Source organism: Triturus cristatus, chromosome 4_2 (assembly GCF_964204655.1).
Source record: "Triturus cristatus chromosome 4_2, aTriCri1.1, whole genome shotgun sequence".
NCBI classification, from domain to species: Eukaryota; Metazoa; Chordata; class Amphibia; order Caudata; family Salamandridae; genus Triturus; species Triturus cristatus.
The window spans coordinates 282,827,947-282,855,855 of record NC_140586.1 but is presented as its reverse complement, the minus strand read 5'-3'; the positions used below and the strand labels follow the sequence as shown (position 1 = coordinate 282,855,855).

General features: G+C 45.2%; 1 protein-coding gene across 3 annotated transcripts in view; it reads right to left on the bottom strand.

Moving 5' to 3' along the window:
• CCDC190 (coiled-coil domain containing 190) overlaps positions 1–27,909 on the bottom strand; it is a 204,994-nt gene that overhangs the window by 54,292 nt on the left and 122,793 nt on the right. For all 3 annotated transcript variants that reach the window (XM_085601523.1, XM_085601525.1, XM_085601524.1), the window contains exon 2: positions 13,436–13,636. In XM_085601523.1, the coding sequence (XP_085457649.1) occupies positions 13,436–13,625 (190 nt within the window). In that variant the 5' untranslated portion in view covers positions 13,626–13,636. The remainder of the gene's footprint in view (positions 1–13,435; positions 13,637–27,909) is intronic.

Genomic DNA, 27,909 nt, shown 5'->3' with positions numbered 1-27,909 from the left:
ATTATTTTGGGCTTATATTTGAGCTGCATTGGGCTTGGGACGGGTCTAAAAATCTGGTATACCTAACGCCAGAACACACGTTTCTATTCATGCCATGCAGAGCTCAGAGCAAGGGCACAAGTGTACTGGGCAAAACCGGACCCACATCACCTGGGTGTACCGCTTTGTTCGCCATAAGTTGGCAGGGTATGCTCAGACGTTGAGTCCCATGCTCACTTTGCCACTGGATTCAAGCAAGCCTGGCTGAAGACGGCTGAAATGCCAGAAACCGGTCCTAGGAAGCTTGTTTCCGGTCCAGGGAAGGCATGGCTTGGCAGTTCGGGCTGGACTGTTCCCATGAGGCACAGGGTCAGACTGATTTGCATATGGCCTTGTCTGAACTGGGGTGGCAGAGTGGGCTAAAGAACGGTGATGGATCAAACCCAGATCTGTTGACTGGGTGTGAGTGTTTGATTGGTTCTGATGCTCCGTCCATCACCACCCCCTTTTGTACCGCTTTGTTCGCCATAAGTTGGCAGGGTATGCTCAGACGTTGAGTCCCTTGCTCACTTTGCCACTGGATTCAAGCAAGCCTGGCTGAAGACGGCTGAAATGCCAGAAACCGGTCCTAGGAAGCTTGTTTCCGGTCCAGGGAAGGCATGGCTTGGCAGTTCGGGCTGGACTGTTCCCATGAGGCACAGGGTCAGACTGATTTGCATATGGCCATGTCTGAACTGGGGTGGCAGAGTGGGCTAAAGAACGGTGATGGATCAAACCCAGATCTGTTGACTGGGTGTGAGTGTTTGATTGGTTCTGATGCTCTGTCCATCACCACCCCCTTTTGTACCGCTAAGTTTAAAGATGAGCGCGGCGCCGCTTTACGGACACCGCGCTCTGTTTCTTTATATATTTCTTAACTTTCACACTGAGCACGGTGTCCTTGAAGCGGGCGCTGCGCTCAGTGTTAAAGTTAAGAAAAATATCAATAATCCGAGCGCGGTGTCCGTGTAGCGGCGCTGCGCTCAGTTTCAAAGTTAAATTTAAAAAAAAGTAAATCTATGCCTCCTCTGTAGGAACTCACCTTTTGATATGTTGGTCTTCTTTCTTGTACTAAGCTATGCATAGCTCGATATTCAGTAGTACAATCTTTTTGCTCCCATTCTCTATGCTGTTTTGACAATGCGATTGCCATTTTGTTGGCTGCTGTAACAACTATTAACAACAGCACTTTACTGTAAAGGTGTGCAGCTTTGTCCGTCGCACATACTGTGAGAAATAAAATGTGCTTCTGGGTATCAATTGCTATGTTGTTTCTTTGATGCACGGCATCCTAACACCATGACAGTGTCGCAAGGTGCTGTTAGTGTGAAAAGAGAATGTGGCATAACAACCAGAGCTGCCAACAGTGGAATACGGGAATCGGGTTATAGTCTCACCGTCGTCTCAAGATCCTGACAAATCACGTAATCTCCCCGTGCCTGCAAAAATTAACGTGACGCTATGTATTGTAACTGGTGCTCATGTAAAGCGCTCCAATACCTTTGTGCCGAGTTCGCGCTACATTAAACCGAGAATAAACAAATATACTGTGGTATGTTTTTACTTCCGGATGGAAGTCGGGAGTAACGAGGTTGCTACCTGCATGACGTAGTCCCTCTAATTACAGGCCGTAAATGCTCGCCAGCATCACCCGCTTACTTTATTCAATGCAAACGTGTTCTTGACAGTGCCACTGCTTCGTGTTGTACAGACAGCAGTGTACAGACATCCTGCACTACCTAACCCAGTCTCGGCATGGAGGCACAAGAGATGAACAGGGCTCCTCGGGGCAGCGGCTTCCTTGCCAGCCCTGTGCCTGAGCTGGGGACCACCCAGAGCATTAAAAGGGTATATCTGAAAACGTAGCCGTTCTTTGAAATGGTTGTGCATTTCTTAGATAGCGCTTTGTGCGCAGCCAATCGTCGCTGCAAAGAACAGGTGCAGGTAACACTCCACAGAAAGCTTCTCCCTTTTCTCCGTCCATCGTGATCATGATTAGACCCCTGAGCTGAGAAACTGACCCAAGATATGCATTTGTTTTCTGGAAAACCAGAGAATTATATATGGTACACATTACCGAACTGTGCTATTTCCCAACTTCCCACTCGGCATGAGATATGCATTATGTGGCAAATACGCCACATTAATAAAACAAGCGCTCGCCATGACGTTTTCGTTTGCCTTTTTCTGCCGTCCCACTTGGACGGCCTCGCCTGCTAAAAGGTTTCTTATCTTTATGGGGCCATTTGTTTGGCCCCATAAAGATAAGAAAACTTTTACTTCAGAAGGAAAGCAGGCGAGGCCGTCCAAGTGGGACGGCAGAAAAAGCAGAGCGAAAACGTCACCAACAGCTCTTTCCCAATGGCTGGCCGCCTTTTAGCATAAACGGTGACGACGGCCAAAGGGAAAGAGGGGCAGGGCTTAAAGCCCTTTACTGAAAAATCCCCAAAACATTCAATCTCGCCAGCGAGACTGCACATGTGCGCAGCCTACGCTAGCGAGACCTAAAAATCATTAGACATTCACAAGAGGGTCACATTAAGCAAAAGCCAACACTACATTGATAGAAGAACTTGGACATAAATATTTGTTTAGCACATATGCTGCAATATGTTACAGCCTCATAAACTGTAGCATGGGAGGGGCACAAGCAGGCTCCATGGGGAGAGTAATCTGCATTTCTCTTGCTTTTCTATAAACGCTCTCACTTTGAAGTCACAGAAAGAAAAGTAAACAGCAAGCTCCCTCAGAAGAGGAGCCTGACTTTCGACTTTGTGTTTAAATGCACAGCAAATGAACAAGATTTAAAGGCCTGTTTACAGAAAGTGAGATCTTGGAAGGATACAGTAAACAAAGGTTGGGCAAGGGAAGGGACGAACTCAGACTGGGCAGCCTAAAACAAATAGAGCCAGCAAATAGAAAACAGGGAAATGTGAGTTACAAAGCCAAATGGTAAACAATAGGCAGAATGCATTCCCACAGAAGCTTTCTGAATGTCACCAAGGTGTCTTCAGCAGTAGGCTTCGACCTACATATGGGCCCAGCAGACCATAAAACAGGCCCACAAGCAGCCGAAAAACCGGTCCACATTCTGACCGTGGACCAGCCCACCGGGCACTGCCTGATAGGCCAGTCCAACTCTGGGCCACACATATTATGGGCCTCCACAAATCCTTATAGACACTCTTCTGCCCAGAGTGCCCAGGAGAGGCTGTCATGGCCCAGGCTCCTTCACCGCATGTTTAGTGCAGGCATGGCAGACGTTTTTACGAGGCAGGGTCACCATCTGAAGCGTTGGAGTACCTGTGAATGGGGGAGAGGATGTGGTCCGTCGGCTAGACTGCCGACTTTGGTGCTGGAAACCAGGGTTCGAGCCTCGAGGTCGCGTCCACATCCTGTGATTCGGGGCAAATCACTTAATCTCCCCGTGCCTGAATATGTAATGTAAATATGGTGCTCATGTACAGCGCTCCAATACCTTCGGGTCGAGCTCGTGCTATATAAAAGATGCAAAATAAATAAATAAAAAATGATTCTAGATAAACCGTCTTTCAAAGAACATGTAAACACGGCAAAAGCCACCCTCTGGTGCCGTCTAGTGGAATCAGTCATGTTAGCATCATTAATAAAGAAGGCAGCTTTGCTTTAAATCTATACGCGCTTCCCTTAAAGAAGCAGGCCGGCTCCCCCTGCTTGATTGGATAGCAAGTCCTGCAAACATCACAAATTGGCACAGGCAGGGTTGGATAGTACAGAGCCACAACTTCACCAACACCTGAGGGGACAGAACCAGGATCAGGGCACCCCACCATGAGGGTTAACGCAACATCACTTCCAAGGCCGGGCTGGACAGCCTCCAGGTTGTGACTACCGTATACTAGTGCTGAGGCACCTACAGGGCCACGTGGCAGCATCTAGCTGCTGCACACCCTCGTGAAAAAGCAGCATCAGTACTTTGTGACTAGGGTTCCAATTACTGCATAACCAGTACTGCAACAACTTCAGCACCCGACCTCCAAAAACTGCAGTTCCACAATATATATATATGTGCAGGAACTGAGGAGCAAATACCAGAGTATTGTATTGTATTGTAATTGCATTTATATAGCGCTTACTACCCCTGATGAGGTGTCGAAGCTCTTTTTCGGCGAGTAACATAGTACTCTGGAATCCATAAAGGATTAGTGGTGAATGTGTCTAAGCTCTTTTTCAGCGATTAGCATGCTACACCGGAACCCGTAAAGGATTAGTGGTGAATTAGTATAGTGAAATATGAAAGTAATTTGAGCAGCGGATATGTTCGTCAGTTATTTGGGTTCAGAAGGATAGTGGAGGGATAGAAGAGGGAAAAAGTTTGCATTGATATAGCACTTGCTACCCCTGATGAGGTGTTGATGCGTTATTTTGACGAGTAGCATGCTACTCCGGACCCCATAATGGATTAGTGGTGAATTAGTATAGTGAAATATGAAAGTAATTTGAGCAGTGGATATGTTAGTCTGTTCTTTGGATTGAGAAGGATAGTCAAGGGATAGAAAAGAGAAAAATGTTTCATTTATATAGTGCTTGCTACCCCTGATGAGGTGTTGAAGCGCATTTTCGGTGAGTAGAACGTTACTCCGGAACCCATAAAGTATTAGTGGGAATTAGCATAGGGAAACATGCAATTAATTTGCGTGGTGGACATGTTGGTCTGTTGTTTGGATTGAAAAGGAATAGTTGAGGGATAAAAGAGGGTAGGGTCTAGAATGTTTTTTTTTTTTAGGGGTTTGGAGTTTATAGCAGTAGGAGGGGGTTTGGAATGAGTAAAGGGAAGGTGGAAGGGGAAAAGTCAGAGGGAAGGGTTTAGACAGGCTTGTTTGGGAGATCTGAATCGTAAAAGTGGTATGAAATGAAGCCAGGGTGCCGTTAGTGATTCACAAGGCGCAGGTATGATGTCAATGGATTTAAAGGTCCAATTGTTGTAGAGGCCCTGTCACATGAGGTCTCTGGGTCTCGCAGCCGAACCCCTGTATAAGCCTTCGCTTACCGGAGCCTCTGTTTCTCCGCCCGGTCCATGGCGGCATCCCCCGGGTGGGCGCTCCCACAGAGGAGCACCAGGAAGAGCAGCGCACAGCCCCGGGATGGGCACATGTCATCCTGGCTCATGGCAGCAGAGAGGGGGCTAAGCGCTGTGGGCAGTGCGAGAGCAGCACATTCTCCCACTGTGTCTGTGCCGAAACGGAGGCACGGATGCATTTTGCACTAAAAAATGGCGTTAATTGCAGCAGAACATGAATAGCAAGTGCGCATGGCTGCTCACAATAGGATTTGCCCTCACCCCTAAATTACTCTTAATTACGCGAGCAGGACTAATTGTGTAAATATCGGTAATTCCACATCAAACCGTAACATGCAATGAACAAAATTACTCAGGTTATTTCGGCACAGTTGAAATTCTGCCCAGGCCTTGTTACGAGGTCCCAGCACTCTGAATATGTATGTCATTATTTTAAACTTGTGTTACACACAGTATAAGACAGGCTGTCTCAAAATGCAAAATAATAATAATCCACATTTGTAAAGCGCGAACAATCACCCGTAAGAGTCTCTAGGCGCTGTTGGGAAGATTAAGCAAGCTAGTGCCCAGAGTCACATGGTGCTGGGCTAATCTGCCGTCGGCACTGGGGATCGAACCGTGATCCCCAGATTCTGGAGTAAGTCGCCCTGGCCACGGCGCCACACCTCTTCCTCCAAAAAAGCAATTGATTTATAATCTGTGGGTGTTCATATCATTGAAACCTGTCAGACATTTAAGCATGAGTGCGCATTTATTGGTTAAATAAATGTGGAAATAGACTAGTTTCCACTTAATTTTACCAGAAAACGCAAAATAAATATGGATAATTACAGCTAAAATTAATAAAAAAATAAATATGGATAAATGCAGATGGAAATGTAAAAAATAAATACCATAAAACCGGGAGTCTTAATTATAAAACATGGTTAACTAAATTATGCAGTAGCAAAAAGAAAATGATGTCATAATCTGAAACAATCTGTGGCAGTATTTCGCTATTTTGACATTTTAGCACATATTAATACAGTCTGTGCAAAATGTACAATTTAATTGTTAATACCAGTTTAACACCTGACTACAGCTATCAGCAACTGAAGACTAACCAGCTAACATTTGCAAAGAATCTACCAATGTGCAGCACCATGTATGGCACTTGTATTTAGAGACTTTTGATTCACTTGAGCTAGAAACGTTTGTTTGTTAAAATCTGCAAATTATGTAGCAGGTGGTAGAATATTAATAATGGACAATACGATGTTGATGTACACCATGATATATGTACGTATAATAACGAACTTGCATCTATGTTGTGGAATTTACCCGATGTTACCTACCCCATAACCTCCAGTCAGAAATACGTGGTCAGGCAGTCCCTGCAACCTAGGCCTGAAGCAACTAGTTGACAGATCACAGGTGGGGTGGACATATAACCCTTAGACATAACGCATAAACAGGAAAACCCAGATCGATCCCACAGATAGGCAGCGACACCACACTGGTCTCAGGAGATTGGCCCCAATAAAACATGTTTGTCCAGAGTTCTGCGCATTTTCAAATATACCATAAAGACAGATGCCCCACTCAATTTGGAACACACAGCCAATCAGAATACAGCATGTACATCACATGCAGTGATCATGCGCTCTTCATGCCAGACACCTGGACACGTACCCACTGGCCCTGCAGTATGTTCTCACAAGGATGAGGCCCACCTGCGCTTCTTATCAAACTTCTGAATTTATTACCCTGTGGTTAGGCCCAAACTTCTGTTGCCAAAGGAATGTATAAACCGTTTTATGATGCATCATGTAAAGTATAAAATGACGGCTGAAACCAATGTGCTTCGAGACAGTCTTCAGTCCCCTACTCTGTTGGCTGATCTCCCGCCCGCTGTGTTTGATTAAACAACTATTCCTGCTTTGCCAAACGCCTCTTGTCTTTCATTGTTTCAAAGGTAAATTCATATTTGAGCAACAGGAGTATGTGTCAAGTATCATAAATGTGTAATTATGCAGAAATTGTAGCAAGCACAGAATCACATATTTCCAATGGTCTTGGCGATAGATGCAGATATCATTTGGTCTCCATCGTTAAAATAGTGTTCCCAGAACAAACACTGGAAATTAATCCTTGTCAATAAAAGCTACAAGGCAACTCACAAAAGCTTCTAAAACATCCCAAAGGGTCTCAAGGGAAGGTGGGGAAAGAAACTGCATGCTCGCACTTCTATTCTGCTTCTTCAACTGAGGGCATCAAGGGCCAACCATAACAGTCATGCACAAGTTGCATGTTCTGCACCCAGGTTGCATTACAGCCTGGGTGCAGAACATGTCCAGGCCCCTATTCCCCATCTGAGCACCGAACCACGGCACTCAGACCATGTTGTGATTGACTAGGGGAGTCTGGAGCCTGGGTGCTTCCTGGTTATTGCTTCCCAGGAGAGAAAGGCGTCGGCGAGTGGACCAGGAGGGAGTGGCCGACAGGGTGGCCAGCCTGAAGATAAGTGTTTTATTTTTTATTATTTTAATTTACACCGCCCCCCCCTCGTCCCCTCTGCTCTGCCTCCCCTGGTAAATAGCAGCCGCAACTGTGTGTGTTTCTTCATTACTCACAGCTGCACTTGATGCTAGCACAGATGCTGTTTTTTCTCATGAGGCACCTGTACAAGCCTTAGAACCCTGGGGACAGATGCTGTATCCAACCCTCTCTACTGAAAGGAAGGGGTCAACATGCTTTTTAGGGCATATGGGTAAAGGGTGGGAGGTGATGGAGTAGGAGGGAAAAGGTGACATTACTCATTTGCTAACAGTGATGCCATATTAACAATAGGGCCGTCGCGTTCATGTGTATAGGAATAGCAATGACTTCAGAGCTTTTGCAAACGACCGATAATCATTAAGGTTCCTGGTGTAGTTTCAAACTTTAACTGCCTGAACAGAGAATGATGAGCCTCCAAATGTCGTAATTTCATCTAGACGAATGAATGAAGATTGAAGAATGTATCTTCCAATTGGAAGAAACAAAGCCCTCCTCCATGGCATGACCATTGGATGACGAAGAGGACATTGAAATTGACTCTATATGTTGCCGGTAGCTAAGATAGTTTATGGATCACTGGGCTGATGTGGTCCATGCCCGGAGATGACGTTTTACTGCGATGTATTGTCTTTGCCGGAGTCTACAGAGGAGATATTCAGGCACACCCGGGTAGAGGTTGTTGGCATAGTCTGCACAACAGGGAAAAGGGCAGTGGTCACCTGAACCAGATGATGGAAAACTGTTATTGTTTGTACCATGAAGCCATCAACCCAAAGGTGCCTCTGCAGTGTTTTCCTGCCTGAGGGAAACGTAGACAGTTCCCGCTAAGACATCCAACTAAGATACAGCGTTTCACAAAATTACTGCATAGTACCATCATGCGGAGTAAGGGGCAAGTGAACGTCAGTAGAACAAGTGTTCCTGTAGAAGGTTGGTGACAGGGCCATGACATCTGGAAGGGCAGAGACTAAGGGCATGCATATGCACTAAAAAGACCTCGTTTTATGCTTTGACTTTCCTGGGTCACTTCTGGATCGTCTTGGGCAGTGACAGTATAAGAATGCAGATTCAATCTGGTCAATGCCTTACAACTTTCTGTATTTACACTGGGTCCCCTCTTGCCATCTTAATTTGCACCCGGCCTTTGCGTTCCACTCACATTGTTGCTTTCTTCCCTTTGGGCTCCCACAGGTTCGTTACCGGTTCACGCCCTATGCTGTCGTCTTTGGGCAGACTGTGCTTTATTCTAGACTTCCCTGCACCTCCTGCAGGATCATTGTTGCTTTCTTCCCTTTGGGCTCCCACGGGTTAGTTACCGGTTCACGCCCTGTGCTGACGTCTTTGGGCAGACTGTGCTTTATTCTAGACTTCCCTGCACCTCCTGCAGGATCATTGTTGCTTTCTTCCCTTTGGGCTCCCACGGGTTCGTTACCGGTTCATGCCCTGTGCTGCCGTCTTTGGGCAAACTGTGCTTTATTCAAGACTCCCCAGCACCTCCTGCAGGATCATTGTTGCTTTCTTCCCTTTGGGCTCCTACGGGTTCGTTACCGGTTCATGCCCTGTGCTGCCGTCTTTGGGCAGACTGTGCTTTATTCTAGACTCCCCTGCACCTCCTGCAGGATCATTGTTGCTTTCTTCCCTTTGGGCTCCCACGGGTTCGTTACCAGTTCATGCCCTGTGCTGCCGTCTTTGGGCAAACTGTGCTTTATTCAAGACTCCCCAGCACCTCCTGCAGGATCATTGTTGCTTTCTTCCCTTTGGGCTCCCACGGGTTCGTTACCGGTTCATGCCCTGTGCTGTCGTCTTTGGGCAGACTGTGCTTTATTCTAGACTCCCCTGCACCTCCTGCAGGATCAATGTTGGTTTCTTCCCTTTGGGCTCCCACGGGTTCGTTACCGGTTCATGCCCTGTGCTGCCGTCTTTGGCCAGACTGTGCTTTATTCTAGATTCCCCTGCACCTCCTGCAGGATCATTGTTGCTTTCTTCCCTTTGGGCTCCCACGGGTTCGTTACCGGTTCACGCCCTATGCTGTCGTCTTTGGGCAGACTGTGCTTTATTCTAGACTTCCCTGCACCTCCTGCAGAATCATTGTTGCTTTCTTCCCTTTGGGCTCCCACGGGTTAGTTACCGGTTCACGCCCTGTGCTGACGTCTTTGGGCAGACTGTGCTTTATTCTAGACTTCCCTGCACCTCCTGCAGGATCATTGTTGCTTTCTTCCCTTTGGGCTCCCACGGGTTCGTTACCGGTTCATGCCCTGTGCTGCCGTCTTTGGGCAAACTGTGCTTTATTCAAGACTCCCCAGCACCTCCTGCAGGATCATTGTTGCTTTCTTCCCTTTGGGCTCCCACGGGTTCGTTACCGGTTCATGCCCTGTGCTGCCGTCTTTGGGCAGACTGTGCTTTATTCTAGACTCCCCTGCACCTCCTGCAGGATCATTGTTGCTTTCTTCCCTTTGGGCTCCCACGGGTTCGTTACCAGTTCATGCCCTGTGCTGCCGTCTTTGGGCAAACTGTGCTTTATTCAAGACTCCCCAGCACCTCCTGCAGGATCATTGTTGCTTTCTTCCCTTTGGGCTCCCACGGGTTCGTTACCGGTTCATGCCCTGTGCTGTCGTCTTTGGGCAGACTGTGCTTTATTCTAGACTCCCCTGCACCTCCTGCAGGATCAATGTTGGTTTCTTCCCTTTGGGCTCCCACGGGTTCGTTACCGGTTCATGCCCTGTGCTGCCGTCTTTGGCCAGACTGTGCTTTATTCTAGATTCCCCTGCACCTCCTGCAGGGTTTATGTTGGTTTCTGGTCTTCCATGAGCTAGACAAAGCCTACACCTTCCAGGAGGCGAGTGAGAAACTACCTAAATATTTCATTGGCTCTGGACAATGAATACATACATAATACACTGAAATTGTTATCTTTTTATATAGACTTGCAGTCTTAATGTTTGAGGAAAATCTCATTCAGGACCATCTGCAAATGATGGCCAGTGCTTCCCCTCTCCCCTGTTGCCATCCCCAGGCTTGGGGGTAGACGCCAGCTCTCAAGGTCATCTTGGAGTTTAGGGGAAGGTAAACACAGTATTCGAATCAAGTGCCACTCTATCTGCTCCTTGACAAAAATAAAACAGTTAAAGGAATATTCTTCTGAGTGTTCTCAGGGGGTTGGCGGAGACCCGGGCACCAGTGTTGACTGGGTTCAAAGCTTTCTCTGTAGGGGCTTGTGTGGGTGGGCAGCACAGTTCACTGAGGACCAGTGTTTAGCATTATTTGCGTCAGAGATCCACAGGTCTCGATTTCAGTGCCTCAGGCATATAGCCACAGATGTCTTGTCATCCAGGCATTGATAGGGGTAATGTCAGATGTGAGTGCAGGGCATTCAATGTCTCTTGTTGAAGTTGCAGTGTAATCTGTGTATCGACTGGTATACAGGTGATACCCTGGCACGCAGTGAGTCCCCTGGCAACATCCAGATTGGAGCACAACAAATCAAAACCAGTCTACTGGTCATTGACCCCTGGCTAGCACCAGGACTTGCTTTACTAGCCAGGATGCAGCAGTGCATGGCTTCTGGTGAGACTTGGCAAGTCTTTAACAGAGGGCCAGGCAGAACCTGGCCCTGAAGCAGAGACATTGTGCCATCCGCTGTGTCTAAAGAAAGACAAAATAACTATCCAGCCCCTTATCTGGGGATGGCAGCCGCTCATTAAGGTATTAGTAGCGAGGCACTAGCAGCCATGAAAAGAAGGGGCTGAGCTTTTGAGCCGGGTGTTGGCCAGGGTAGGAAAGGTCAAATAACATAAAAATGCGAAAATAGGCGGAAATCTCGGCACTGGGGCCAGGAGAAAGAGACTGTTCTTCATGTTTACTTCCTTTCTTTGCCCACATTGTTCTTTGTCTTTCTGTCAGTGATGTCGGTGTTAGCTTACCTTAAAGTTGATCAGCAAAACATCTGAACAGTGGGCCGGAAATGCAGACATGTTTCATACAGCATCTGGTTCGAACGAAACAGCTTCAGGGTCCTAGATTCCACACACCTGGGGTGGGGCAGAGACCATTTAAGGAAGGCATGGGCAAAGTGGGCAGTTGCCCTTCGAAGGGGCTCCCTGGGAAAGTGAACTTTCTACCTCACTTTCGCATCTTAACATTTAACATACAATTCAGTATTGTGAGGCAACCTAGGGCTTCAATGAGCAAAACATGGGAGTGATGATAACATTGAAACTCATAACAGGTTCCCCTAAAAAATGTCTTGTCCGTGTCCCCCAAAATCCTTAAGATGAAACGGTACTGGTGGTATCAAGGTGCAGATAGATAGATCGCCTGGAGACAGAAATGCAAAGAGGTAAACAAATTTCAAAACCACGCAGCAAAACACAGGTGTTAAAGTGAAGTTAGGTGACCTCTGGCTCCCAAATTCACTATAAGACACAAGTTACAAATGTATATAGCGGAATGCACCAACATTGAAAAACTCCAAAATATCTATCAGCAGCACTCAGACAAGAACTGAAGTCTGAAATGCTGTATTGTACACAACTAGTGATGCTGTTAACTCTTCCCTCTCTGCCTTCCCTCGAAGGTCTTCGCGTCCTCACTCAGCGGTAACAGACTCTCCCTCCTTTGCCACCGACCTAAGGGTACCATTCTTCCTTTGGCAACAATTGAGGTCATTATTTGTGATCTACTAATATTTGCTCTAATAGTCTGGCATCTTTTTCAACCTAAACAGATTTTGTGGGTGAGCTACAAAAGATCAGGCAAGCAAAGGAAGGGAGCAAAAGTGTAGAGGGAGGGTGTGCTGGTGAGACCCACAATTTCGAGTAAATGGGTCCAAAATCTATGAGGTGAGCTCAAGGATCGCGAATGAGAGTAATAATTCAGCAACCTGAAAAAAATAGTGAATCAGTAAGTGTATCTCAGTTTTCTGGCTAATACAGACAGCAGCAGACTCCAAGAAAAGCATGGGCACTCTTGCTGGTGAAGCCCTCCTCATCCCCAGACGTTCTGCCCTAGGTGCCTTGGGACCAAATGCAAGAGCAGGTGCCCCCCTTGCCCTCTGTTGGATATGCCAACACTGCCTTAATTTTGGTGCAGTGGGCCCCTCACATCTCTGGACTCCGGTGCCACTGCACCTGCTGCACTGGTGATAGCTACATGCCTTGCTTTTCCAGGCGCTGCCAAGCTTTTATTCATTGATTTCCTAAGCTACTAATAAACATCATACCTATGCACACAAAAAACAACCGTTTCTGGATCTGAAATCCAATACCCTAAAAGTGTTGTATCACTCTCCCTCCCACGTGGGACAAAACTTTTGATGTAAAACAATCAGTGCTGTCCAGTATAAACTGGAGGGAGTGGGAATCCTAGCGGGCTCCCACCAACGCATTAGACCTGGGGGCTTCACTGAACACCACAAGGCCTTCCCCTCTGCTACCCATTTCCTCTTCCCTCTCCCTGTGCCCAGAGTTGCCCTGGTTCAAGGGCCCTCATTCCTCATAGAGCTGCCGCTGATTCATCCACCTCCTTCTACCCAATCCCCATCTGCTACTAGACCCTCAGTCCCTCCCAGACCAGCAGCAACCCCTCCCCTTCTCCCTAGATAAATAAATTATTCATTTTCCCTCTTGGTCGTCTCTCGAAATCCCGCTCAGCCGGCCCCACCGCTCTTACCTGCAGCGGCCGCAGCAGGTTCTCAGTGGCCACCAGCAGACTGACCCATCTCTTTATTTCCACCCCTCGTGAGGCCACAGCCCAACTCATAGCAGCAGCAGCCCCGCTCCTCTGTTCCATAGCTCCTCCCCCCAGGGAAGCACGTGACCTCACCTTGCCTAATCCTCTGTAGGTCCTGCTGCACGCGCTTCTTCTCCCAGGCCATGTTGTTGATGTGATACCTCCGGGCCTCCTCGATGTCTTGCAGGCCATGGGAGAGCCTGACGTCCGTCCGCCGGTCATCGCGTCGACCGATCTCCCATTGCTTATCCGTGGCCTGCCCCTGTGCGTTCGACCGATGCATCTCTGCGAAGGCTTAAAAACAGACATGATTTTATGTCAAATCACCCCTGCTAACCATATCTTTATGCGAAGCAAACTGCAGAGGTCAATAGTGGTCAGTAGTCTTAAAACGATGAAGACTATGAGGGTCATTTACACTTGGTTGTCACACTGCCCAGTCACAAGTGAAGGGAACACCTGTCCCACACTTGTGGTGGATGGTCCACCACGCTTAAAGTTTCCCTTCATTGCTGTAAGACTTTTCCCTTTACCCCTTTCCCTATCGTCTCCCCAGAGGTGACTCCAATTCGCCTCCCTGCAGTCACTTTGGGGCCCAAGCTGCCATATTACCTCCAAGCAATGTTACATTTCCAGTTCCTCAAATGCAGGGAGAGGGGCCCCACAATCCAAAGGGACAGAACTCCGTAATAGACTTTCCCAGTAGTAAATGACTCCCTTTGGAAACCACTTATTTTCAGTTAACTGAACAAACAGACATCTAATCACTTCACATTCAGACCTCCAGTCTTGAAAGAGTCGATTGCTGCACAATCTTTATATCTCCAAATTTAATTAAAACTTTTTTCCCATCAATGTATTAAAACAAATTGCAATTGTTTCATAAGTTTGAAATTTCATCAATATACCAAGAAGACATAAAATATATATATACATAAAGACTACATGAATAGAATAATGTAAAGGAGCGAAAACATACATCTGTCATTAATTCGGGCTAATTTGTAAGAATCAGTAAAAACGTCCCATAGCAGAAACAAATTTCTTTTCTAATGTGATCAACTGTGCCTCAAATCTAACACGCAGTGTGCGTAGACGCGTTTTTCTGAGGTTTATAAAGACAACAAGGATATTCCCCTCCTAAGAATATCACTATCTAAAAAGTCCGGCGAGTAGCACTCGGTTTATAAGATTGCAAAAATACGCCCACCGTAAAGTAGTCTCTGTTGCGAATAGCAAAATATAACAACCTTTCACTTAGTGGATAGCCACAGTCAATGAGAGTTTAAAGTCTCTAATAGTACTATAAAAAGTTATCGAGTGGCCCTGTTTGCCTCGGGGGACCACCATCTAGTATCTCCACCATGTGTCTCCAATGTAGATGGGTCAATCACCCGTAGGGTAGGTACCATAAATCAATGTTGAAGCTAAACAGCTTTCTTGTAGTGTGTTCTAAGGACGGGTATTACACTCTCGTAACGTGTCCCCCTGCCTAGAGGCGTTAAAGGCTCTCCATTTTCTACCATGACCCACACGGGTGCTCGGCATCTAGTTTAAACTAGACGGTGGTCCCCTAAGGCAAACTGGGCGACTCGATAACTTTTTATAGTACTATTGGAGATTTAAAACTCACATTGACTGTGGATATCCACTAAGTAATTCACCACTAATCCTGTTTGAGTTCCAGAGTAGCGTGATATTTGCCGAAAAGCTCTTTGATGCCTCGCCAGGGGTAGTAAGTGCTATATAAATGCGTTTACATAGCATGGTCAGTGAGGCAAAATGTATTAGATAGCAGGAAAGATCAATTACCATAGGGTATTGGATTCAGTGAAGTTATGATGAATTGTGAAATAACTATAGGTAAAATGTTGTTGTATATCTGTTTTTAACCATCATATTTACTGCTATTTTTATTGTTGCTTTTACTGTGACTTTTTTAATGTATTTGAATAAAGAAAATTTATTTTGAACTATCAATAAATGATACAATATGACTCTGACGTGGCAGGAGTTTTGTTCCAACATGTCTGGGACACTTTTGTTGTGATTCTGTGCAGGATCTAAATCTGCACAAAGGCTTTGGGGAATATCCCCATGCCATGAGGGTTAGAGAGGTAATTTCAAAAGGAGTACGTCCTCATTGGGTAGAATTTTGTGCAGGATCACCATGCATTATATATTGTAGTTAAGGTAATGGGCAGAAATAATATGGTAAGGGAGGGTTCTGCCCTCATTCTTTTGACAAAGGTACTACAACAGCCGTGGCCCGTGCAGGTAAGAGCGGTGGGGCCGGGTTGCGGGGGGGGGGGTTTGACAGACGACAATGAGGGAAAATTAAATCATTAATTTTCCTTCATTGTCGACTGTCGTAATTCTCCCCCCCCCCCCCCCCCGCGGCTGTAGTACAACCACAGATTAGAAGCATTCTATGTAGGAGCCAGTGAAAAGGGAGACGTTGAAGAGAAAGGTAAGATATTTGAAGACCCATGATGAGGCTTTTCCAAAGAGTAGCCCATGAGCTACCGGTAGCTCTTCAGCTACCAGTAAGTAGCTCTCCTGTGTACAGTCCAGTTTACTAAATTAGAAGCTTCGGCTTGGTTGAATTAATATATGAATAGCAAAATTCGCATAAAATGTGTGCATTTTCAGGACTCGTAAGCTCAACTTTGGAATAAAATGGCAGAATTTTCAAAATATATTTAAGGCTGATTTTTCAGTGATAAAGGAGGAGACATTGGAGATGTAGTATTAACTGTGTGCCAAGGGCTTTGTAGCTAAGCTGTCATAAATTATGCACAAAGAGTCTTTCCACAATAGCAAATCCTTTTTTACATTACTGCTTGCAGCTGTGCGTGATGAACGGAGGTGATCACTGCTAGTAATCTTGCCAACGGTGGCCGCTAATGTAATCTGGTGTGATGTGGTGAATGTTATAACACTAATAATATTAGTAGCTCAGGATAATACTCATTACTCATAAGTAGCTCTTATTACAGAAAAGGCTGGAGACCCCTGTCCTAGACAATGGTGCTAGTAGTTTTATTAATTGAAGGTAAAGGAGACTGGTGGAACAAGCAACAGGCTGGGTACTTAAAATATGGAAATCAGTTTTATGGGAGAGGTGAGATGAAGCAGTTAATTTGAAGCAGAGTGGGTGTTGAAGAGAGACGGTACATAGGCGAAGGGTGGGGCACAGGAGAAAAGGAGTGTGTACTGCAGAGTGAGTGGCTAGTCAGAATCTGGTTGAAGATAGTGGTTGGTGGATATTTCTTCAGATCAGCTTTGAAATTAAAAAGGACATGCGAGAGGTAGATGGTGGAACATAATCTAGATTTGAATCAAGATATTTAAAGAAGGTTTCTTTGTCTGGGATCTGGGGATTATTAGAGTATAATAATATGCAAACAGAACAAGGCACCTACTATGATGGAGCTGTGCTTTGGGATGTGTACGTAACAGTGCAGGGGCGCTATGTAAGAATATTGACAACAAAAATACTCTCCTACAAAAATACTGTAGCCAGAAAATCAACTACCACTGTCCCGAATGAGAAGTATAGATTTGATATTCTTCACTCCACATCTATGAACCTTGAAGATATTTATTGTCCTAGAAAAATATTGTACCCAGAATTCTGACTACCACAATATTGTGAAGGTTGGAGCCATGAAGATACGGCTACAAGGTATGAAGATAAGGAGTCGTGAATAGCAAATCTTTACTTCCTTCAATTTACTTAAATTCACAGTATTGCTGTAATCATTGTTCTGTATGCAATATTTTTGTAGGATGATATTTAAAACTCTATATTATGGTAGTACACTTAGAGGAGGGTTAGGACGTGAGACTTGTTTTGATTATCCCTATGCTATATCCCCAGCATGTTCCTGTGGGGGGATCAATGAAGGTGGTGTGTTTGGTGTCAAGAGCAGTTAGTACTGCAGTGTCTTTGTGGATGATCCAAGTAGAAGTAACTGAAATCAAGTAAGGGGGAGTAAGAGTCAAAGTACACTTTCCTGTAGGTGGTTTCGGTGCATATAATATGTTACCCAGCATTTGCATAGCATGCACCTACCACTTGTGCCACATTGTGGCTCTCAAAGTCTTCGGGTGATTACAAGCAAGCCCGTATATTCGGCTGGAAGAGTGTGTTGTTTTACTATGTACTATGTGGGAAGAGTTGGATATGATGTGGGAGATCTTTATGCGTGGTCTGGTCGTGCCACCGCAGATTTTAGTTTCTAAAGTTTTTGGTGTTTATTGAATGTTGATGCCTTGTGAAGAACATATTGGGATGTTTGTTAAGGGTTATGTTTGGGAGTGCATAGTGTTTATTGCAGAAATAATGAGTGACCAGGGTAGCACCTGGAGTTGGTAATGCAGAGGAGACTGATGATCTTCTGATTGAGTATGCAGAGGAGAAGGCTAGTTGTAGAAGGAAAAGATAGTTGATGGTGACAGTCACAGGAACTCAAATGTGCGTGCGGTGGCAACACACACTCACTGCTGACCCTGATCAGGAGAATCCTTTTTATCCAAACTAAGTGGTCTATTAGGATGGTGGGCGGATCGCCACCGCCCGTATGGCCCGCCTAACATTTCCCCCGCCATATTACAATGGCGGTGGGGACCCAGGCGGACGGAAAGACCGTCCGCCAGTTTTCCGCCAGTAGGCAATCCGCCCGATTGCCTACAATCCGCCCGATTGCCTACGGGGCGGAAAAGACCTGCAATATGGTTACGATGATGGCGGTCTCATGCCTTTCCATGGCGGAGACTCCGCCATGGAAAGGCATGCGGAGAATGCCTTTGGGGCCTGTTGCAAGGGGGTTTGGGGGTGGGTGGGTGTACTTGGGGCATATCCATGGTACCCTCCCGACATTTGCATGCACAAGGTGGCAAGCACCACGCGGTGTCTGTCACGTTGTGCATGCAAATGCACAACATGCCCTTTTAACATTGTGTCAGGTGCTGAATACAGAACCGCCCGCCACAATGTTAAATATACAGGATGCGACCGCCATGGTGGTGGTCGCATTCTAATTGGCACAGCGGGACCGCTGCACCACTGGCAGCCGGTCCCAGCACCACTAGGGTGGCGGGCGGACTGGAGTCCGCCCGCCATCCTAATAGACCCCAAAATATCCAAAGTGTTATTAGCAATATTTAGACACTCTTTATTTATCAGGGAACGTTATTTAATATATTTAACTATGTACTAAAAATATGGACACGAGGTGGAAATGATGGCACTGAAACTGTATACAATAATTGGGGATACATTATCAGAGCTCATACACTGAGTCTCTCAAACAAGCTGGGAAGGGAGGGGCAGATGGTTGGATTTCAGACATTATACTTGTCATCTATAGAAAGCGCCCTTTACGGGGTGTACTGTCACTGGGAAATCTCTGCCAGACTTGGTGAAAGATCAGCCCCGCTAGATCAAGTGTTTGAATTGCCACCATTTATGATGAATTTCCTGTTATAGAATGACCGGGAGTTGGCAGAGTCCTATGAGCTTGTGAGGTATTCGCCACCTGCTTCACCGCCAATAGGTAAATGAGACACCGAGTCTGACATTTTTACCAGATTTCCACTTTTGACCAGGCCCGTCGTTTCCAGTTTAATCATTGCTCTATACAGCTAAATACAAAAAGGGATGGTAACTGCAAATAAACTGTGACTAGAGTATTAGCATGCAGATAAAAACACGAAAACACAGGGTAACACTGTGTGCCATGATCCCAGGTCCCCCTGGAATGCCCAAAGGGGTAGCCCCATTGGAATTACAAGTCCAGCAAGAACACCACAGGCCCGGTGTTTTGACCTCACGCTTCACCTGTTGAAAGCAGCTAAAATGTCTAGATGAAACATGGAGGAAAATTGGAAATTTGGTATGTTTCTGCAGATTCCCCAAGTAATTTCCCATTTCTCAGGAATCCCTCTGGATCAACTTGTGATCCAGGTGCATTTAGCTTCCCACCGAATCTGCTTCCCTCCCTTCCCCAGGAGTATCCGGCTCCCAGGGAGGAATACTGGGTCGATATAGGGTTATCTCATAAAAGGAACTTGATGGGCAGAAATACATGGAAGGGAAATGCTTGCAGACACATTTAGCAAAATGCATGCATCACCCTAGGGTACACAGAGATTTTTTTTTTAAATCACTGAATCCAGTTACACTCACCTGTTAAATTAAAGTACATAGCCTCACATTTCAGATCAAAGGATCATTTCAGGAAACAAAGCAAATGCAAGCAAATAGCATTTATATGAGTACGCTATTCATACACATTAAATATTGCTGGATGTCCTGCTCACAAGCAGCACGTGAAACAATACTGATGTCAAATACATGAGAAGTGCAATTAAGTGATATTTGACATGCTGTAACATATTTAAAAATAAACTTGCATTGTTTATGTGCTGCTCATTAAAGCAGCAAACATATATCTAAACTGGGAGATTCCCTATATAACCCACATTTACCCAATCACCACCCATCACTTATTTTTTTGCATCAGATGTTTGAGAGGGGTCATTTTGCGGGAGAACTGAAGTTTGTGAAACAGTAGTAGTTGTGTATAGTCACAGAACTAGACTTTAGCAATGTTTGAATGTTTTGCATTGCTAACTCTTAAAAAAGTTATTGCCTATTGTTAAGTAAAGTTTGCCAGAATATTTAGGTGTGACGGAATAATCATGTGATGGATATTCATGTTTTATCAGAGGGACATCATATTCATTGTAAGAATCTCTGAAGGACAGTACGGGGACATAACATCTAGAACATAAAAATAAACTATCCTAAAAGGTGAGAAATTGAGTGATTTCTGTTTTTTCCTTAGACTGAGGCGTAACACTGGCCCTACAGACTCCTTCTGGGTCAAGTCCCTGCAGCCCCTACGGGGAGGGGGCCTCCAACCCGCAAGGCCCCACCCCCGCCCTTGAAGAGGGCCCCATTCATCCCACTAGCTAGGGGGCCCTCATTTAGGTAGTGAAATAAAGTCAGAATTAGGGTGCCCCTCAGACCCTTGGCTATAGTACCACTGTGCGTGCCACCAGGGATGATGGCTTTAGGGCAGTGCGACCGGTGCGGCCACACTGGGTCCTGACCTGTGGAGGGGGGCACTGATGTCAGGGAGTGTGCTGTGTTTAGCAATAACTTATGGTTGGGGAGATGAGGGGCACTTTTGCCCAGTGGTAGTGAGAGAATCTGAGGAGGAGGTCATGGGGGTGGGGGTGCCTAAAACGATTGTCGCACCGATTGCCGCCAGCGCTAAAGCCGGCCCTGCGTGCCACAATAATAATAGATGTATCCCTAGCAGTACCCGACTCCTAAACAAGTCGGTTATCCAGATGAACACAATAGTAAAAACATAGAATGCTAAACTATATATGCGGTCTCGTGCTCCTTAACTTGCGTTTTATTAGAAGTTGGTATGGAAATATGGTCACTCGTTTAATGACATGGCTGCGTTACAGGGGCGTAACGCAAAATGATGGGGCCTCCCTGCAGAATGTGATGCAGTATCTATTTGCAACATAAAGTCCATGACAGCTAAAACATGTGTGTAGTACAGAGAAATACACATGTTATAACCTGAGGGGCACACATCTGGCCATCTGAACACAGTGGGCAGCATTCTGGCCACTCAGGCCTCCTGAGGTTACAACAAGAGTAGAAGTCAAAGAGGTGACTCTGGAGTGGGCCGCCATGGCCTCATTCTAAGGGAAATCATTTTGGAAGGGCGCCCGTACTAGGCGTGTTATGTGACAAGAACACCACCCCCCTTTCCCTCCTGATCCAGGACTCAACTCTGTTGGTGGACCAAAACCAAGCACTTTTTTAATTGAAAAAATGAACACACAGCTTGGGTTTCAGTAATACATGTGTGCGCCTGGCTTCTTGAGAAGGTGGTGACCAGAAAGCCACAGAGGAAGCGGCGCGTGCCCTCCAGGTGGCAGTTGAGACCAGGGTCAACAGAAGGAAGCTGTGGCAGAAACTCTCCCTCCTCAACATTCTAAACAGCCTACTCAGGGCCTTGCATCTTTTGCATCATGACACATGGGTCAGGATCAAGATCGGGGACGGTTTGTGTCTGTCACGATCCATAGTAACAATGCAAGGCCTCAAGCAAGGCTGTGTCCTTGCTCCTATGCTTTTCAATCTATTTTTGTCCGACCTCTCTGCAGTTCTCGACTCAGTCAATTCGCATCCACCCAAAATAGGCGGCCTTCAATTATCCAACCTACTCTACGCCGACGACCTGGTTCTTCTCAGCCATACAAAGATTGGCTTACAAAGTCTCCTGGACGCAACTGCCACATACTCCAATAGGAATGGCTTACAGATAAATAAAAAGAAAAACAAAATCCTTGTGGTCTGCACAACTGGGACCAAAAAGGTGATATGGTCCCTACACCAGAAAAGAATAGAAGCAACCAGATGCCAGAAGTATCTAGGCGTTCTCTTTAACAACAAAGGCAGGTACGCGAGCCAGCTGGTGGAACAAAAAAAGAAAGGTATTGCACTGTCTTTTGCACTTAGATCTATCAACAAAAGATTAAATGGCCCTTCATTTGCTCCAATCCTCCAGATGGCCCAGGCAAAGGTTATCCCAACCCTCACATATGGGTGCGAGGCTCTGAAAGGCGGGACAGGAGGGAACTAGACAAAGTAGTCACAAAACTTTACAGAGCGATCTTCCAGCTTCTCTCTTACATGTCACCAGCACAAATCAGACTGGAATTTGGCATCTGCAGACAGGCACTGGCCCATATGGCGGCCTTCCTAATAAGCTGCCACAAGCTTAGGGCATCTAAGGAAGGCAGTCTGGCCTGCAATTTATGGATTCACCTGAATACAAGCTGCAGTTCGCCGGGTTACATTTACCTGTTCCGAGCCCTCAGTTCTCTCGGCGTGAGCCACCTTTGGGATCGTTTTCAATAAATAGGAGGGAGGTAGAGGTAAAGGCTAGGTCCACCCTCCAAATGTACGTAGACCTAAATAACCTGAAATATCGGGTAAAAAAACCTAGCCTAAAAAGGGGTGTCGGAACTTAGTCTGGGTTCGAAAAACACCAAGAAAGAAAAGCTTTTCCTTCTTGAGTCCCCACACTCACCAGGGTTTCCCCACGGTGACATGCTTCATCATTGGGGCCATCTCAGTTCTCTACGGACTGAGGCGTGCTACGGTTATTTAGGTCCACCTTTGGGATCTACATGTCAGCCAACACAAATTCGAGAGGTTAGCAAAAGTCAGTGCGAACCGACTTTCCTCATTAGAAGATAGGGCCAGCCTCTCTGTACGGAATCACGGTTGGATGACTCTACAAACCTATTCACAACTGAAACCCCAATGCTACCTAACGATCACTTTTAACAAACGTATTAAGCTTCAGTTTTTAAAGCGGAGGATGGGGGTGATCTCCCTATCTTTTCACTCCACAAAATGGAAAAGAGACTGTGCCCAGGAAAAGTGTCGGCTCTCCAGCCAACGCAAGGAGGACATAATACATGTGATATGCCTGTGTTATAATCTCTTAGAAGATAGAAGGGCCCTGTTACAAAGGGGTTGGATTGCAAAAGACATGAGTGGTGCTGGCTTGTTTTGACCCCTCGAATACAACCCTGAACTATGCTTTGGTCAGATTTATGGATCGCTTCACTGAGAAACTAGAGGAGGCAAGATGTGAGCAAGATGGACAGACTGGCAACCTGTCTCCTCGCCTCACTGAGTCTATTGCCTCCGGTCACTGACCAACAAACATGCCTTAGACCCACTATTAATGCATGGCATGAGAAGAGTTTATTGTCTATACTGCTTCTCTTACATAAGCTCTCCCCCTTCATTAGGAACATGCTAAAGTCTCTTCCTTAATCGAATATAATCTACAGAGTGTCATGGACTGAGCATCAGGCAAGAGTGGCTTTTATGTCATAATGATTCTTTTTTAATTCCCAACTGTTTAAGTTAAAACTTGATGAACTTTTAGATTTTAGGTTTTAATGATGTTCTTAACTTCACTGTCAAAATCAGTACCTAACGACATAATGATGTTTTTAACTTTATTGTTAAAGTTAAGCACCTAGCAATGAACCACTATCTTTGTATAATGTTGCAAAGGTTTTTAACAAATCATGCAATAAAGTAAAGTAGAAGTAGAAGTTGAGATCAGAAGAGGAGGAGGCGGGAGGAATAGAGGCAATAGCAATGTGCCCGGCCCACCTCCACCCCACGTGCACAATAAATAAAGTTCCCGCCACATCTCCACATGCACGTTGCACAACATTCACATCGGCGCACGATGCAGCAGACCAGAGCGCAATAGTGTACGCAAATGAACAAAATTCCTATTCATGGAACAATACAACCGTCATGGTGCATTACAGCATAACGAGCACAATAGACACTTCATAGCAAAAAAAATCACTTCATGGAACAATCTAGCATTCAGAGCACACTACAACAAAGCATATCACATTGGAATATATAAATATATATCACAACACAGGACAAGAATACACATAACAGCAGTGACAGCAAAAACATTACAACACATGAATGCAATTGAAAGAAATATAAAAAAAAACTGCCACACCAAGTCTCGCATCAATAGAGCTCATCACAGCACAAAAGAGCGCACCACAGCACAATAAAGCGTATAAGTTCAAAAAAAGACCACCATACCATGGTAAAGCCCAGCACTATTAGAACGTCATGACTCACAATAAAGCGTTTCACACACACAATGATACTATCTACACATAAATAAAGGGCATAGCAACACAACAGAACATAGCAACATCACATAATAAAATAATGGATGGAGTGTTGAAACTTTTCAAACACACACCCCAGGTACAGATCTGGGTTTAATCCATTGTTATTTAGCTTGCCAGGTCCTCCCATTTTGGACCCAACCATATGCAAATCAGTCTTGACCCTGTTTCTAATGGGAACAGTCCAGCCCGAACTGCCAAGCCAGGTCCTCCCTGTACCGGAAACAAGCATCCTGGGAACGGTTTCGGAGTATCACCCTCATCAGCCAGGATAGATTGACTCCAGTGGCACAACGAGCAAGGGACCCATGTCTGAGCATACCCTTAGCCACTTAGGGCGCACATAGCAACATGACCAAATAAAATGATGGACAGAGTTCGGGCTGGACTGTTTCCATGGGGAGCAGGGTCAAGACTGATTTGCATATGGCTGGGTCAAAACTGGGGTGACAAGGCCAGCAAAATAAGAAGATTAAAACCCAAATCTGTGACTGGGGGTGACATCCATCATTTTATTTTGTGATGTTAACACAACAGAACACACATCAGGAAACGTAAGTCAGGTGCAGCACATTAAAGCACACCAGGAAACAACAAAACACCCCACAATAAATCACATTATAACACAATAAAGCACACCACATTACAAGACAATAAAGCCCATCACAAAAATCACACATATAAAGCGCAATACAGCAAAACACATCATAGCACAATAAAGTTCAGCACTGCCCAATAAAGCACTTCGTAAAAAAAAAAAACACACACAATACAGCACACCATAGCATAATCAAGCACCTCCCATTAAAATACAGTTAAACCAACGAGGTACATCAAAGACAATAAGGTACATCACAGTTGAGAACATCCTACACAATAGGGAGCATGCCCTTCAAGATCATGTACAGGTCCTGGGACAAAAACACAAGACAAATGCAGAGCTCTGGTCCTCGTGCACAGCATCTACACTTCCAAAATAGGCGATATAACCCACACTGTTTCACCCATGGCACTCCCAACGAGTAGCCTGCTACCCATCTGCCAAAGTGCTACAGCTCCTAGTTATAGGTACGAAGTGCTATACAAATTTAATTAGGGTGTAGGACAGGACCCTCACATAAAGTACGCTTTGTGGCGTAACAGCCAGAGCTGCCGACTTTGAAACTAGGAAACCACAGGCCAGATGTACAAATCTTTTTTAGGTCGCATACGACCCAATTCTCATTTTTAAATGTACAAAGCGCTAGTGGCGATTTGGTAAGCTATTACCGAATCGCATATTCAGTTTGTGAGTCGCTATTAGGAAGGGGCGTGCCAAGGGCGTCCCTTCCTAATAGCGAGTCGCACTGGTATGCAGGAATGTTTTGTGACTGGGAATGCAGCTGCAAAACATTTGCAGTCACCACCAACTTCAAATTGGTGGTAACACATTCGCAAACGGGAAGGGGTCCGCTAGGGACCTCTTCCCCTTTGTGAATGTGGGTGGCAAAATTTTTTAAGAACAGGCAGTGATCCCACAGACCACTGCCTACTCTTAAATGTTTCTTTTTTAAATGCATTCCGTTTTCCTCTAAGGAAAACGGGCTGCATTTCAAAATAAAAAAACGGCTTTATTTAAAAAACAGTCACAGACATACACACTGTTGTACATATCTGTTTGCAATTTCCTAGTAGTGAATCGCAAAAATTTGCTAATAGGAAATCACAGACGGAAGTCTATGCACATCTGGCCCCAGGTTCGCGTCTCAGCCTTCGCTCGACATCCTGTAATCCTGGGCAAATCACTTTAATCTTCCCGTGCCTACCAAAAATAAATGCGTCCTTATGTAATGTAATCGGTGCTCGTGTAAAGAGATCCAATTCCTTCTGGCCGAGTTTCTGCTAAATAAAACTGCAAAAAACAAAAAAATGACTTGTAGGCGAGCCTGCCTGGCATTTAAGGTAAGACAAACGTTACCGGCGAGGCAAGAGCGGCAAGGATCGGGGCACACTGCAAGGAAGTGGTGGGGGTAGAGGGCTAGCTGTCTGTCGACTGCGGAACCGGTAGATCCGATGTCTAATCGCCACCCTGTAGACGCACTGTGTCATCCTGAGCATATCTCGCAGAGCTCTCAAATTGGAGTCTGTTAACGTTTTTCTTTTGCAAAAAACAATATGTGTGTAAAAAGTGACAAAATGATGAAGATACCAGTTCTCCTACTGCTGCTGTATCACAGAAGAAGAGGAGTGATTGACATACAAGCTGCACAAATAGCTCAGTGGACCACTGCACCTGCTGCTGAGTCACTCTTAGAGTGTATTCAGTTTCCAAATTCATCAGCGCGGCTCGGCCTCACATGCTTTTTAGTTAAAACGAGTGCTATTAAATTGCTTTAAAACAATACCTAGGCAGAATCCTCAGAATCCCGAGATAATTGAACTTGTGTTGCGAGTGTATCCCTTTGAAAAATGTGGAAATGATTATGTTGTGAGATATTTAAGAGTATACAAATAGCAGAGAACTATGTTTGGTTGCAACATTAATTAATATTACATTTTTAGGTCTTACTTTGGAGCACAGGTGTTTAATGGCCGATTGTTAGCAATTCTTTAAAATATACGTAGATTGGACTTTGATTCCGCCCAAAGAAGAATTTCCCTCAATTACTGCTATTGACTGTTTGGTGTATCCTTCCGCCTCTTATAGAGTGCCTGCGCTGCAATGCATGAGGGTCTTTTTTACATCTCAGAATTACACATTCATCGAGTTAAATTCTTAACCTCAAAATACATTGTACACTGAAACCAATGGTTTTGTGTTTTGCTTTTTCATTGCAGCAGGCTTTTTTCAATTATTTGGCAAGCCCTCAACGCAGCATCAAACCTGCAAAATATATTCTTAAACACACGGGTTGGGAAGTTCCGGTTTTTAAAAAATCCAGAACAAAGGATTCAAACTGTTTCACTTAAGCAAGAGTAGGTTCATTAACTGGAAGGTCTCTGGCCCCATAAAGAGGTGACTTGAAAAATGACCTATCCGCCCATATGCAGTTCAATGGTGCCAGCACTTTACTCTATTGACCCCAATGTGTGACTGAACTTCATCAACTTTGGTACTTCATGTTATAGAACCACAAGTCCAAAATGGCGTCTCCGGCCACATAGAATACCTTCTGATAACTGCCTGTCCTACCAGCCCATATGCACTTTAACCACTCCTGCGCTTTACTCAATCGATTTTGAAGCATATTTGAACTTCAGTAGCTCTTGCCCTTTATTTACATTGAACAACTTCAAATGTATATGGTGTGCTTAATTTTAATCCTTTTGAAAGCGTAAAGCTTTTGTGGGTGCAAAGGTTTCAATGAACTATAGATGACTTAAATAAAAAAATATTGAAGTCGGGACTCAAAATGCAAGACACACCTGTTGGTTTGGCCAATGCTTGTTTGATAGGAGTTCGATACAGCAGTAATATCAGAGTCAGTAGCCCAGCACAACAGGTGATTTCAGTAAAAAAAAAAATCAAAAGTACCTTCTCTTCTGCCTAGTTCAATAGTTCATTGAGGACTGCTCACTGCATAAGTGGGCCATGGGTCTAGGGACTAAAATGCATATTTGAATCGCAGCTTTGCGCCTACTTAACCAAACAGTGTGATCCTGGCCAGCCCTCTTTAAATAACTGTGCCTGGAAGGGCATAACAATAATTAATTTCACAGTGTGTGCTAACAATAACATTCATCCATTCACACAGTTCACGTGGCTCAGCATTTCCTCCTTCCAGTGGTAGCAAAAT